The 15,138-nt window shown below is 50.5% G+C and overlaps 1 protein-coding gene across 2 annotated transcripts in view; it reads left to right on the top strand.

Annotated features, from left to right (window-relative positions):
* Positions 1 to 14,537, top strand: part of LOC122363379 (diacylglycerol kinase theta-like) — a 50,590-nt gene extending 36,053 nt beyond the window's left edge. The window contains exons 11-18 of one of the 2 annotated variants that reach the window (XM_043332584.1): positions 1,299 to 1,511; positions 4,254 to 4,388; positions 6,920 to 7,094; positions 8,015 to 8,163; positions 9,665 to 9,850; positions 10,520 to 10,802; positions 11,050 to 11,314; positions 12,776 to 14,537. In XM_043332584.1, coding sequence (XP_043188519.1) covers positions 1,299 to 1,511; positions 4,254 to 4,388; positions 6,920 to 7,094; positions 8,015 to 8,163; positions 9,665 to 9,850; positions 10,520 to 10,802; positions 11,050 to 11,314; positions 12,776 to 12,862 — 1,493 coding nt within the window. In that variant the 3' untranslated portion in view covers positions 12,863 to 14,537. The remainder of the gene's footprint in view (positions 1 to 1,298; positions 1,512 to 4,253; positions 4,389 to 6,919; positions 7,095 to 8,014; positions 8,164 to 9,664; positions 9,851 to 10,519; positions 10,803 to 11,049; positions 11,315 to 12,775) is intronic. The other variant, XM_043332583.1, reaches the window with a different exon arrangement.
* Positions 14,538 to 15,138: the final 601 nt, after the last annotated feature.

The raw sequence follows: 15,138 nt of genomic DNA, 5'->3' as shown, positions 1-15,138 counted from the left end.
ACCATTCCTTGGATTGCCCTGTGCCACCCTTCAATTTTGTTGTTGGTCCTCGACATTCCCTCGTCGGTGCGAATTCTGACATTCCACATGTCTTTTCCGAAATTTTTGTGCTCTCCTTTGCCCCCTCCGTCCCTGCCTCACAATGTAGATATCTTCAAAGTAATTGTAACAGGTATCTTCAAAGTTCTTTGCACCACTAGCTCTCCTTGGGACTAGCTCTTAAAAGTTACTAGCTATTTTAATTAGCTTTTACATCACTAGCTCTTTTGTAGCACTAGCTCAAACGTACTAGCTCAAATGACACTAGCTGTTTTGTCGCTAGCTATTCCGACACGAGGCCAATTTGTATATCTCGGATTTTTTTTTATATCCGTGCCCTAAGGTCAGGTCAGTGGCGTGACCTTATAATTATAAGTCAATGGATAAAAATGAAAATGCCTCTAGATCCGTGTGGCGTGTGTAAGCATAGGGACACTCCAAATATTTCAGAATCACAATGATTTGGACCACCCGTGACGATCAAGGTGTCTTTTTTGCTGATAGCCTCTAGAAAGGTCATCCGAAGTCATTTGAGGCTACAAACAGATTTTTGCCAATAACTCTCGATTGGAAAGAGATAGGACGCTGGGGATGGTCTCATTGGGTTTGTCTTGTTGAGACGCATCGAATGATATGCAACATGACCTTTTCCGGTCAGGTCATGACCTTGACCTGAGGTCAAATTTTTAAGTTGACCTTCCAAGGTCCAATTATAGTTCATTCGACGCGTCTCGGCGAGAGGAACACGATTCTGGCAATAGAAATGTTGTGGCATTTTTTAGTCAAAAGTTATTGCCGAAAAACACATTTCGTAAAAACAGCTATTTTTTGAGTTTTTGCCCTCTGGAGGCTAAACCGTTGACCTAAGGTCAATTTAGGTCAGATCTTATCAAAAGAAGAGTTCAAAACATATCGATTGCTTTTCCATGCGTTTTTCTAGCTATCATAGTTCCTGAGATAAATGCATGTTTCCTGAGAAATATAATGGCATTTGGCAAATTTGGACCTTTGATGACCTCCAGTGACCCCAATATTGGTCTAAGATGAAAAATGACTGAAATTCTTTCATACTGTACGCATTGAAAGCTATCGACTGCTTTTTACCGCGTCTTTCTAGCCCTCTTAGTCGCTGCCGTTTTCTTGCTATTCAGGAAAAACCACGGGGGGGGGGGGCAAATTGGCCCCCCAGCGGGGCGAGGGTTAATAGAAAATTAAGCTTAATCAATCCCCATCCCCGGTTGTTGCCGTTCTACCCACAGTGAACGTACGCGAGCTGGCGCCCGACGAGCGACCCTGGGAGCTGATGAAGTCCATCAGCCGCGACTCAGTGCTGCAGATGACTCTGGCCCGGTTCCACCTGGCCGAGCGGAGGGACCCTCACGGGCCCAGCGTGCCCCTGTTCGTGGGAAACCTGCCGCTCAACCTCAACCAGCGCCAGTACGAGAAAATCCTGCTGGCCATCCTCGGCAGAGGTCAGCGAGGGGTCACCGGGGGGACGGGTCCACGGCATAGGCGGCGGAACGATTTGAGACAAGGGGGGGCACCATGGCTCAAGGAGCCAAACCTAGGGTACCCCCAAATCCTGTTTTCTCATCGGATTTAGGCCACTTATTTTTCGTCACAGCCCTGACACGATGATTTTTTTTTTTTTTTTTACTAAACGAAAATTGCAGTTCACCCCCGTATGCAGGGGTGTACCTAATTTTATATCTCTTTGTGGGGGCATATGCACCCACAATCCTGAATTATGCCCCCACAATGATGAAAAAGCACCCACAAGTCTTTTACAAGGCTGCAAGCGTCCTTTCGAGAGCACGGTGCCCTTCGCATGCTCTAACGGCGTCCTCCTAACCGTCTCGCGTTCATGTACCGGGGTTACATGAGCAAGTAAATGCGTATCAGGAACGGATTTTCCTATTCGCTCACCATTGTAGTCCGTTTGTAATGCGTATTAACTCTGCTCATGTAACCCCGAGCATGGATAGCGTTTTTAATCATCACTCGGCGCCCTTCTGGGAGAATGGCGCACTTTTGACAGCACCGCGCCATTCTCATGGTCTAACGGCGCCCTCCTGACCGTCTCGCGTCCTTAGGTCTCTGTTCACCGTGCATCCCTCGACTATTCGGCGCCCTTCTGGCCTCTCAGCGCCCCTGAACCACATATAGCGTTTTCAATCACTCGGCACCCTTTTACGAGAATGGCGCCCTTTTCATGATCTCAAGGCGCCCTCGTAACCATCTGGCGCCCCCACGTCCCCACCAACGTAGCACTACTGACTGTGCGGCGCCCTTCTGGCCTCTTAGCGCCCCTAGACCACATAGCGTTTTCAATCACTCGGCGCCCTCCTAAGAGAATGGCGCCCTTTTCATCGTCTCACGGCGCCCTCGTAAGTCGTAACCGTCTGGCGCCTCCACATTTGGTGCCCCTCCTACTGGATGGCGCCTCTCTACATATTTTTTACGTCCTTCCGGTCAGTTTCCACTTTTAAGCGTGTATTTGCTTAGTCAGACACGTCACTTGAAGCGCCATTCGGCTAGCAATGTTATCAAATTCGGTGTTAATTTAGGCTCCCACATAAAGAATATCTATCGCGCCCCAAAACGGCCTGGCGCCGGGCGCCCCTACAGCTGGGCACCCACAATCATTTTAGGAAAATTACACCCCTGCCCGTATGTGTGGTTAACTTTAAGCTGATCCTCAAGTACCTATGTGTTTGTCTCTTCCTTATTGTCGTTTGATAAATTCCATTTATCCTACATGTATAATTCCCAAGAAGCCATCGCAGTACTAATCAGTGGCGAATCCCAGGGTGGAGGTCACATGTGTCATGACTTAGGGCCTGGGGTCACCACATGCCTGCCAGGAGCACCACAGGCCTGACAGCCGACAGGGGCACCACAGGCCCGCCAGGGGTGCCAAAGGCCTAGCAGGGGCACCACGGGCCTGTCAGTGGCACCACAGGCCTGTCAGGAGCACCATCGGCCTAGCAAAAGCACTACAGGTCTTCCAGGGGCACCACAGACCTGCCAGGGGCACCAGAGGCCTGTCAGGGACACTATCGGCTTCGCAGGGGAACCACCGGCTTCTCAAGGGCACCATGGGCCTGTCAAGGGCACCACAAGCCTGTCGTTGGCAATTTAGGATTGTCAGAGGCACCACAAACCTGTCAAGGGCACCTACGTTCTAACAGGGGCACCACAAACCTGCCAAGGCCCAGGGACACCACATGCCTAGCAAGGACACCACAGGCCTGTCAGGGGCACCACGGGCCTGTCAGGGCCCATGGGCACCTAAGTCATGTCAGGGCCCACCGTAGGCTTGTCAGGGGGCAGGGTAGGTAGGTACCACAGTCTTTCCAGGGGCACCAGCGGCTTAGCAGGGGCACCAGTCATCACATGACTAACCAAAAATAAAGCAAAAAAAAAACTGAAAATAGGGCACCACCAAAATTAAGTGGGCGAAATCCGTTGAGGTTTTAATTTTGGGCATAGGTACTAGGTAGGGGCACCACTTCGATTCATGAACCTCCCCTTTCCCGAATTTCCCGAGTTTTCCCGAATCCGCCCCTGGTACTAATACATCAAATTTAAGGGGGGGGCACCTTGCTATTGGTGCCCCCCTTGCAGAATCCAAGGGGGGCACGGTGCCCCGGTGCCCCCCCCCGTTCCGCCGCCTATGGTCCACGGCCACCGGGGAACGGGGTCCGCACCGGGGAACGGAGTCCACGGCCGCCGGGGAACAGGGTCCACACCGGGGAATAGGATCCACGGCCCCTCCGTTCTTGGTTGGTGTTGCTGAAGAAGAACTGTTGGACCTATGGGGTGTCACGCCCTGGCAAGTTGTATCGGTGGTAAATGGATGAGATGCACATGTTTCCTTTAGAATTGGACGGGAGTAACAAGATATGAGGTTATGCGTTGACAGGAGTGAGTGCGCGGTTGGCTAGATTCGTGAAGAACGTCTCCTAACTTCAGTATTTATTTTGCGTTAGCTTCCGGGTTTGTTTAGAAATAGATAAAACAACCCAAAAAATGTGCTAAGATGTTCTCAGAAATCCTGAGGGAAATCAATAATAACCTGTTTGTTGCATGCTCCCCATTTTGCAGCAATTTGTGTATAGATACTGCTTCTACATTATGTATAATCCTTAGATATACAATTGCCGAATATACCTATTAATTACAATTAGATTATGTTCTTCTCTCACATTCAGCAAACAAATTTTCATCAATCGGGCCCATCTACTACGAGTACGGCTCGCTGGTGATCGTGTACAATAACGCCGAGGATGGCACCCGCGCCTACTACGCCCTTCAGGAGGCCTCGTACGAGGACAAACATCTGCTGGGTACGTATGCGATGAGAATAAACAACTGCTTGGTAGTATGCGGCGGGGACAAACTACCACCCGACACATAGGCGGCGCGGCGGCTGCAGCGGTCTAGCCCTCGCCCTGGCAGGGGGGGGGGGTCGATGCGACCCCCCCTAAGGTTTTTCGAAGATAGCGTAAAAACGGCGGCGCGCAGCGCCGCCAAATTTCGCACAGCCTATGGGGCAACCTTTTTACATATGACCTGAAACTTTCAGGTCCGGGTCACCTTGGGTCAGGTCACCAGGTCAGAAAAACTGGTACAAGGTCATGGTCAAATTTCAATTTTCTTTTGCACCTGTCCAACTCACAGTTTTGAGCTGATTTCCTTCAAACTTTCAGGATGTGCTAAGTTCACCGAGTTGTATAACATATAGTTCGGGGTTTTTAAGGTCACTGACCTGAGGTCAGTTAGAGGTCATTACGTCGTAATGTTAAGCCTATGGGAAAATACTAAATTCGGAAAATACTGGAGATATCCGCTTCGTTCTACCACTTTTGTGCTTTGAAACCACAGTACTTAACAGCAGGTCACTTGGTGCTTCTTTGTTTGGTGTACTTATCCATGGGTCAGGTCAAATGAGGTCAACAGAGGTCAAATGACGTTTTTGCCAATAACTTGGCACATAATGACGCTAGAGCTTTGAAAATGGTATCTTTGTGTTCCTGGTGATCAGCCGAATCGAATGATATGCGATGTGATGCAATTTTGTTAACTTGAACTTAATTTATTAATTTAAGTTTACTTAAAATTTAAGAAAAACTTTATGTACACTTAAGCAAGCTAAATAGTATATCATTCGACGCGCCTTGACGTTCTGAGTTCACTGGTGCTTTTCTTTTTGCTCTATCTTAATTAGATCAAAAGTTATAAGCGAAAAACTTTTGACCTGTTTTAGCGAAATTTTTACATTTATACCCCCCAAAACCCCCCTAAATATTGACCTAGAGCAACCAAATTTGCACAGGGGCGAGAACTCCTGGGGGCCCACCTACCTACTAAATTTGGTGTTTCTAGGTGCCATAGGAGCCAATCGCGAGGGGGGTCGCATCGACCCCCCCCCCTGCCAAAAATGCCCTGCCAGGGCGAGGGCTAGTAGCTCAGGATCGACAAACACCGACTTACCTCACATAAGCTCTGGTCGGTATATAAACACAAATGTGGTAATAAGGACCGCGCAATGTGCTATGTGTCAATTGTCATGGACGAATGCCGGTAATTATGGACCTTTCATGTTCGTAGGTCTATTCAGCATCTCTGTTTGGGCACATTTGCGAAAGTGCAATTAGCTACATTGCCAGCCATTGCTGAGGTGATCATTGCTGTAAGCATTAAGACATGCGGTGTATGTAAGCTTGAGTATAAACAATCACTATTCCTGGGGTGGCGAGTTGATGCCACCATAGGAACGCCAGCTACACGCAATGTGTATTGTGCATGAGCACCGTTTGTTAGCTAACTAACTATACATACGGACAGGAGATATATGGCTTCGTGACAAAGTAAAGTATCAACCTCCTTTTGCAAGAAACTCCAATATTTCTGGCTGTAACCGAAACCCCATGGCACGAAGCCTCCATTGAATGACCGGTTGTCATAGCGGACCCAAAAGAGCCGATAGCAACCCCGGTGACTGTTGCGCTGGGCAGCATGAGGGTGCCGTCAAATCGCCTGCAATCACGCGTGTATGGAGCTGCCACTGCTCGGTTGGTGATTTCAGCTTGGACTAAAACTAAATGTCTGCTTGACGGAAAATCTCATTATCTGTGGGTCTCAGCATATTTTGTAATTCCTTCTACGTAAATGTGTCTTGCAAACTGACCCTAATTATAGTGGCAGGCTGCTGGATACAAAAGGTAAAAAAAAACAGAGACTAAACTGCAGTTACCAATTTGGGGTGTCAAGGGTTACCGGTGCGACGAAATACATCAAGCATGGGGTATTTGAATCGGATGACCATTACAGCTTTTTGTTTAAAGCGTTATGTTGGTGAAATATTGAGCGCTATAATTGACCTATGTAGCTGATCTGGATCTGACTGTGCCCATGGAAATGGTGTTTATCAGCACCCGAGCCCAACCATACGAGTAGCGACCGGCGCCATCAGGTAGATCGCCTGCGGGAGCCTATACGATTTTTTTATGAACCTGACAAGTACTGTTTAGGCCCCAATCAAGTTGCCCCAAGCTCAGGCAGGTATGGAAAACACCTCCCGACCGAGAACTGCTCCGGTTGTTTTTTTCAATAGAAAAAACACAATTCTAACGAATAGTGTTTGTCTATCAACCTGCGGTTATGAAGTGTTTGATAATGAATAAAAGTTACCATACTTTGACGTGAACTATTAGCTCACACCACACATTTCCCATCTTCCACTGTTTTCAAGGTCGTACGTTTGCTTGTTTCAAGGTCGTTGCAAAGGTGACGTTACAACGTTAAAAAGGACGATATCGCCGTCTCGTCGGGCGGCCGATGCTCAGTAAGTTAAGACCCCTCCCCTGTGTTGCAGTGATGATACTGCCGTCACTGTCACCGGAGCTGATACCACCCGGGGTGCGGCCCGTGCTGTTCTTCGTCAACGTCAAGTCGGGCGGCTGCCAGGGCCTCGAGCTCATCACCAGCTTCAGGAGGATGGTCAACCCCAGCCAGGTTTTCGACCTCGACAACGGCGGCCCGCTGCCCGGGTCAGTAGATAGAACAGTTGTGCTATAGGGCGCATGTAATCCTTAACGGGTGATTGTTTACAGTGCTCAATTGTTAATTGTTATGCTATATAGTCAAGCCTTTTCACCATAAAACCGTACGTAACGATTTAGGAATCAATATTTCTGAGAAAAAAAAAACGATGGCATGGGAGGAGAGATGCCGGTTTTTCAAAGCACTCACATCGCACTCGCTTGTTTTTTATCGTTAATATTTCTTATCCGTGATAGTGAGAAGTGACTACTATCGATGCGGTTCGTATTGCGTCTGTTCGGCTCAGCAATGTTCGCAGCATGTCTCAATAGGCATCGACATGGACCGTGTGCAGAAATTTGGTCTGAGTCCATGCTCCGAAAGCTGTTTACACTGACCTAATAATGATCTAATAATGACTTACACTACTGGTAAGTCATTATTAGACACTCGGACGATTCAGCTGTGATCGATTTTTGTAAATAGTTATATCCCAAATCCTTGTCTGCATTTGTCGGAATGTTCATAGGGTCAACTACTCTGGGTGGGAGTCAAGGTCAAGTGAAGGTTAGGTCAAGGTTATTGACCTTTGATGGCCTTGGCTCACTTTTTCGAGGTTTACATGTTCCTAGGGTAGTTTTTAGAGCTGATTTTGACAACTGTCATTGCCCAAGTTCATCTACTGCGATAGTTGCTTTGAAAAAAAAAAACAAAATGCAAAACACTATGTCGAAAAGGCTGTAAATGTATATTGGGCAAAATGCCTCTTGAATATGACAATTTTCAAAAGACAACCCACACACAAATACAAGCGAAGACAAATAACATGTATTTGTCTGCCCCGTGTTCCTCCGTGTCCACCTTTCCGTGACCGGACACTCTGTGAGTCTGACAGTGCCTTCACACCTGTGTGTCTGTCTGCCGGCAGGCTGTACGTGTTCCGGAAGGTGCCCGACTACCGGATACTGGTGTGCGGCGGAGACGGCACCATCGGCTGGGTGCTCCAGTGTCTGGACAATGTTGGCCAGGACAGCGAGTGCTCCTCCCCACCGTGCGCCATCGTACCACTCGGCACTGGTAAGCGCACAGTGGACTCCAATGGGGAACACCAGTGGGTAAAGTGTCCTCAATGCAGCCAGTGAGGTCATGATGTGCTCTCAGAGCACCAGTGTAGTGGGGAGAATGTGCTCAGAAATGTTGTTCAGTAAAAGTGCCTACGTTGTAACTTCTCTGGGCAGCGGCGATATATGTAGTTTGTGCCGTATAACGCATTTTACTCGGCCAGCAATAACGGTGTTCATGGTGATTACGAAAAAAAAACGTTGGTTTCTTGACCATGGGCTCCTGTGAAATAACATGTGAAGGAAGCTTGCCTCGCAAAATGCACAACTTTTGACTCCCACTGACAAAGAGAGGTCAGACCGCGTAAAGTCTATAGTGGCGTCCCAGGGAGGTTGCACAGTGCGCAGCGCAGCGAATACCGTGTGATGTTAATGTGCCGTGTACTGACGTAAATCCTTCGTGTACACGCTCGTCGCTCACTCCGAAGTCCCACTAGGCGAGCTCCTTTTCGGTCTATGACTCATAATTACCACTAATGCACTATGGAAACGGCTGCAATAAATGCGTGCTGCAACGTTTACTACCAGGCACCATTCGAGGTTTGACCGCGGGAGCGAGGTTAACGAGTATCGCAGCCTAAAATAGTCGAGTCTGACTGTCCAGTCCACTAACCACCGAAATACATGGCGCAATTACGCATATTTGGTTCAGTCATTGGTTGATAGTATAAAGTGGCTTTGTTCATGTAAAATGCTATTTGGGCGCCTCGAAACCCTAGCTGCTGCTCGTGAAACTGTAAATATGCCAGCCTGTCGGTGGCGGCGCAAAGACGCCTTTTAATTGCCTTCAAGAAATGGGTTGGGTAGTCATGCCGACGAGCTAAATCGTGATATTAGCCAAGATTCTTGATATTAGCCACAACTATTGGCCTTATCCAGCCAGCACTTACTGCCTACTTCATGCCCACTTCTGTGGGGAAAGCCTTTTGAATTGCTCCGCAGTCTTCACTAAGTACTAGCAGTGGCTAAATGACCATGGAGTGGCTCAGTTCACTGGTAAGTCTAGCAGTGAACTGCGGAACTCACTGCGAAATTGCGCATTGGTGCAAATATTCCGCCTTACATACACTAATTCACATAAAAATGTCAAAAATTGGGTCATACTGTTATGTGAAGCGGCAACCGACGAAAAAAAAAAGAACTGTTCATAAAAACTTCGTTAAATATATATTTGCAAATTATGTGGATGTGATTGTCATACGAATGCCATTTAGGTCAGGTTCCTCCAGAGCTCACTGTCATGCAAAAATGCATTCAAATACCTATTGACCGTGAAACCAGCTTTTCGGCTGCTTTCGAAGGTCGAACTAGCCCGTAACACACATCACTCACTTCATTACAATGAAATGTTGTAGATATAAATCCGAGCAAAACTATAGCATACAGCAAAACTGTAGCATTTGAGCTGGCCAACAAAGAAAGCCACCAACTGAGCCTCCCCATGCCCGCCGCCACAGGGAACGACCTGGCGCGAGTGCTGCGCTGGGGTCCCGGCTATTCGGGCGGAGAGGATCCCAACACGCTGCTGCGAGACGTCATCGATGCCGAGGAGGTCCGCCTGGACCGGTGGACGGTGGTGTTTCACCCGGACGACAAGGGCTCAGAGGTGGACTTCACCAAGTCAGCGCTGCCCAACTCGCAGGGTGAGACGAGCGCAATGACAGTCATCAACACCTTCATCATTCTCATCATCATCATGGTCATTGATTGCTCTCTGTCCACTCAACAGTCAGCATGGGACTCAAGGTCTATGCAGAGTCATTTTGGCATAGCCCTATTGACTGACAACAATGGTCGATGGAAATCATTCATCACTAAATCCCCATTTGATAGTGTGCGATTGGATGCACGGTAAAAAAGCGGGTGATGCCATCGTTCAAATAGCTTAGTGTTAAGGGCCAGCAATTACGTGTCTACACGCTACAACAGCCACTTCCGCTGGGAGAATATGAGGGAAGTTATATCTCATGCGTGTACTCTGTTCATAGCAAGCGCTTGCTGCAAGCCGCTTTGCTATAAAGCCCTACTTACTGCAGTCGTTGACCTTCACAGCATGTCTCGCTAATTGTTTTTTGAATAATGTATCACCCATCGTACACGCGAATATGATTGCCAGCATTGAAGGATTCCTAGGAACTGATTCTGCCCAACGACGAGCATTTTCAGCTTAGCCGTTTGTCCAATGTTTGGGTAAATTACTAACCCGTGAACACTTCAAACACTTCAAATATTCTAAAGAAGCTTTGATTCTAATCCCGCCCTTCGTACTTATTACGATCAGATCACTTTACCATGGGTTATCGCTGTTGCAGGTTCCACCAGCGAAGACAACACACAGATTTTCGTCATGAACAACTACTTCGGCATTGGGATCGACGCTGACCTGTGCCTGGACTTCCACAACGCCCGCGAGGAGAACCCGGACAAGTTCAACAGCCGGCTGCACAACAAGGGCGTCTACGTGAAGATGGGCCTGCGGAAAATGATGAGTCGGAAAATGTGCAAGGACCTCCACCGGCACATGAAGGTGGAGGTGGACGGAAAGCCCCTGGAACTGCCGCCTGTCGAGGGCATCATCATCCTGAACATCCTCAGGTGGGAAACGGTCTAAATGGTTAGAGTCTTTATGCTATAATTGCATATTGATGGTATGCACAATGCACATGCTATGACATGCTATGATTATTGACTGCCACGCACAGTTGGCAGTGCCAACTGTACGTAATGTAAAGTTTGTACCGATATATGAACATTGCAGTTCTATTTATGTTTCCATGAGTCCCACCCGACACCCGCGCGACCTCTGCCGGTGCCCGCTGACCCTGTCGCACCGCGCGCGCAGCTGGGGCAGCGGCGCCAACCCGTGGGGACCGGAGAAGGACGACCAGTTCGGCACGCCCAACCACTGGGACGGAATGCTGGAGATCGTGGGCGTGACGGGCGTGGTGCACCTGGGCCAGATCCAGTCGGGCCTGCGCTCGTCGATCCGCGTGGCGCAGGGCGGCCACATCCGCATCCACCTGCACACAGACATGCCTGTACAGGTGGACGGCGAGCCGTGGGTGCAGCCCGCCGGAGAGGTGGTCGTCCTCAAGTCGGCACTCAAGGTGAGCGGCAGCAGAGCGAGGAGGGATCACATGGAGATCGGGTGACAATGAAAGAGGTCAAAAACGACGTAGGGTCTTGGGGGAGAGCGAAAAATAATTTATTGAGTAGCGAAAAACATACAAGCCCTTTTAAAAGTCAAAAAGAGATATTTTCCCCATTGACGCTTTAAATAGTTGTATTAAGATGCTCGGATGATATTTAACGAAATAAAACATAAGCCATAAGGTTTAGCGGGAATTGATCATCAATTTAATTGGGGCATTTGGCCTTTGTGACCTGACCTTTCGTATCAAAACCGTGTATTCGTCGGTGCTTATTTTCAATGGCTAGTCTGTGCTTTGCTGTGAAACATGCTCATGGCATTTCATTCATGAATGATATTGTGTTTATTTGATTTACTAATGCTCGTAAAATTTGAGCTTTGCTGGAGTCATTACGAGCGAGCGAGCGCAGCGAGCGAAGTGAGTCTTTTCAATATAACGGAAAAATCTCAGTATGAGCGGCCCGGCCCGGCCCGGCCCGGCCTGTAACCCTTTTGAGAGGCTTATATCTCAGCAACCGCTGGACCGATTGGCCTGCGGTCTTTTTTTGTTGGGTAGCCCCATCCCTTCTACCCCGTAATTGACTACTTTTGATACATCTCAGTGACCGTCGTGGCACGTGCCACGTGAAAAGTCAAGGGTGTTCAAGCTGTTTTGCAAAAATAGTGATTTTGAGAGGCTCATATCTCAGCAGCCGCTTGGGCGATTGACTTGCGGTAATTTTTGTAGGGTAGCAGCATCCCTTCTACCCAAAATAGGATACTCTCGATGCATGTGGGTCACCCCCAGTGCACGTGCAAAATACAACAATAAGAGGTGCCAAATTTGTTTCCATTTCAGTAACTCGGTAATTACTGGGGCGATTTCGCTGAAACTTGGCATACAGGTAGGCACCCACCAGGCAATGCATTCCCATGTGTTGCGGTTAGGGTGCTACTGCACGTGCGCACGTGCAGGGGGCGTTTCCAGATCTCGAGAACGGCTGGGCCGATTGCGCTCAAATTTGGTACACGGTTGGGGACCAGTTAGTAGGGTGCCGTGCAAAAGTCATTTTGGACCCCGTTTGCACGTGCGCACGTGCAGAATGCCGCTTCCAGATCTCAGGAACGGCTGGGCCGATTGCGTTCAAATTTGGCACACCGCTAGCGACCGGTTAGAAGGGTGCTTTGCGCAAGCCCGTTGGAAGCACCCTCTCGCCCTTCCGCACGTGCAGGGCTCACTATCTCGCTCGCTCGTTCTTCGCCCAAAAGGCGTTTTACTGGTATTAATTTGAATAATTATTAGGAAGCATCATATCCGCCGATTCCCCACGGTCATGCCCAGAAACTGTCAGCATTATTCCTCGGTTCATGTTTGTGTGATCTGTGTTTTAATGGTAACTTTTCTGTTCCGTTGACATTATTCGAAATTTTGTTTTAGGCGACAATGCTAAAGAAAATCAAAATGCGCCGCCGCAATACAGAGTCCTCGCTGGTATCCACGGAAGGCGAGTCGACCCGCGACTGAGAGTCCGCACCAGCGTCGCCCCTGCCCTCCCTCCCCGTCCGCCCTGCCCCGGCCCCTCGCTGTCGCGCGCGCGCCGGCCGCCAGGGCGGCACAGAGGGAGCATGCGACCACCTCTGGTGCCGCCGCGGCGCGCCGCAGTCTGTGACCCTGCCCCTCCCCCTCTCTTCTTTCTCGCTCTCTGTCTGTGTCCACCCGTGCGCGCGCGGCGCCTGGCGCGTGCAGGCCACCATGCTGAAGAAGCTGAAGTCGACCAAGCTGCGCCGCAGGAGCACGGAGCCGAGCCTGGGCGGCGGCGCTCAGCTGGTGCCCACGGTCTCCTCCCCGGCCGGCGAGCGGGTGTGACCGGGCCGGCGAGCGGGTGTGACCGGGCCGGCGAGCGGGTGTGACCGGGCCGCCGGCGCCCTAGGAGCTAGTGGTCGGCGCCGCCGCCGCCCCAGTGGGTGTTAGTTGATGTGTGCACAACCCCGCACGCCCAGTAGCGGGCAGCGCACACCGGACTCGCGCCGAGCTTAGGTGTGTCAGTATGTGGTGGGCGCAGTGCCGTTTTTGAGGTATGTATTTATTTGTTACGGCCATCGGCGACGCTTGCTGCAGACGCTGCCTTGTTGTTACCATAGTCTTAAATATCACTTTGTACGCGAGTTTACCTAGATATTCCGTAGAGCTTGTCAGATTATTTTTATATGTCCTTGTTGCGGGCGAACTGGCCCGCTCACAATCGGTTTGCGCAACAGTGGGACGGCCCGACAATCGTATACGCGGCGACATTCCAGACGTGCGGGGCGGCACCGCGAGCCGCCCCGGGGCACATGTCGCAGGTCACAGCGCCGGCCGGCGGCGGCGTGTCGTCGCCGCCGCTGCGCTCGTGTAGCATTGTCTCCGAACGGTATATGTTGTTCCGGTTGATTTCGAGACAAGCTCCGAGTATGGGATATTTTCTCACACCCCTCACCTAGTCCGTGTCGGCGGGTCGCGCCGCCCCAGAGTAGCCGGCCGTCGGCGCGACGGCGCCCCGACAGTGCCAATCTTACTGCTTGTCTCGTGCTCACTGTTCTGATGTACCGTGCATGTATAGGTGTTAGAGTAGCGCTCGACCGCATGCCTCCCGCGACCGGTGGCGCCCTGCCAACATCGAATCGGCCGCCCCGGGCCGCTACCCTCCTGTCCCCGCCGCGCCGCGCCACTCCACAGGGTCTGCCCCCTCTCTCTATCTCTGCCCGGCTCGCGCTGTCCTCGGCGGCACACGCCGCCTGTGTGTGCGTCCGTGTGGGTGGGTGTGCGAGCGAGAGCGTCAGCGAGACGAGCTGGCCGGGCGGCGCTGCCGGTCGACGACAGCGCCGCTCGGCGGTCGTGGTTGGAACCAACCACACCATCGGGCAGTGCCGGCCTGGGGCTCAGTTGTTGTGTGGCAACCCATCCGTTCCACTCAACAATACGCCGGCAAGGCCCGATGGCGCGAACCGAGACAATCTCATGTTTTCTATGTGTTGTACGTAGGGTTGCAGTTTCTGATCGTCGTGATTCGCTGGCGTTGGGTTTTAGTGTGGCGTGGCGCTGTTGGGCCCGGCCGCCGGTGTGTCCGTACTCGACTCGGCTCCGCCGGCCGGCCTGGCCCGACCAGCGCCCTTTCGGTTGGTTTTTTATTGTTATGTCTGCAATAAATATACCAGCTGTACCCGGTCGTGTCGGGCCAGAGATCAGACTGGGCCGGGATGGTGGCCAGAGCAGGCTGAATGCCAGCTGTGCGGAAGAGCCATGCGATGCAGGGTGTCTGCGCAGAAAACCTAGGTGAACAAGAAGTAAGTACACTCCTTGCTGCTCAATGAACACCTGACACTGTCTATTTTCCACAATTTGCACTGGCCAACACATTACATGGTTTTTAACTACACATACATGCAATAACGATAGCAAACACTCTACGAAAATAACACCCTTTTAGTTTGCAACTCAATGTTTCCAAGTCTTTCATCGTGTGATGAAATCGGAATAGAAATATTGTACGCCCGAGCGTAAGAGGAGAGGCAAGACACTCGAGAATAATTGCCGCCTTTGCCGCTATAATGCGGTAGATATGAGCGCCTGAAGTTATGCTGTGCCGCCCGGCACCAGCGGAAGGTGCCTACTAAGACTGCCGCTAGATGGCGGGGACGCAGGCGCCTGTGGGTATACTGTGCCGCCTAGCACGAGTGGGAGTGGTTTAGCCGTATTCTCGCTAGATGGCAGTGGATGTAGGCGCCATCTGTTTACCACAATTGACGCTAGATGGCAGTAGA

Source organism: Amphibalanus amphitrite, unplaced genomic scaffold (genome assembly GCF_019059575.1).
Source record: "Amphibalanus amphitrite isolate SeventyFive unplaced genomic scaffold, NRLGWU_Aamphi_draft 000618F_arrow, whole genome shotgun sequence".
NCBI lineage: Eukaryota > Metazoa > Arthropoda > Thecostraca > Balanomorpha > Balanidae > Amphibalanus > Amphibalanus amphitrite.
The sequence above is the reverse complement of the archived record's forward strand: the minus strand, read 5'-3'. Positions and strand labels throughout refer to the sequence as shown.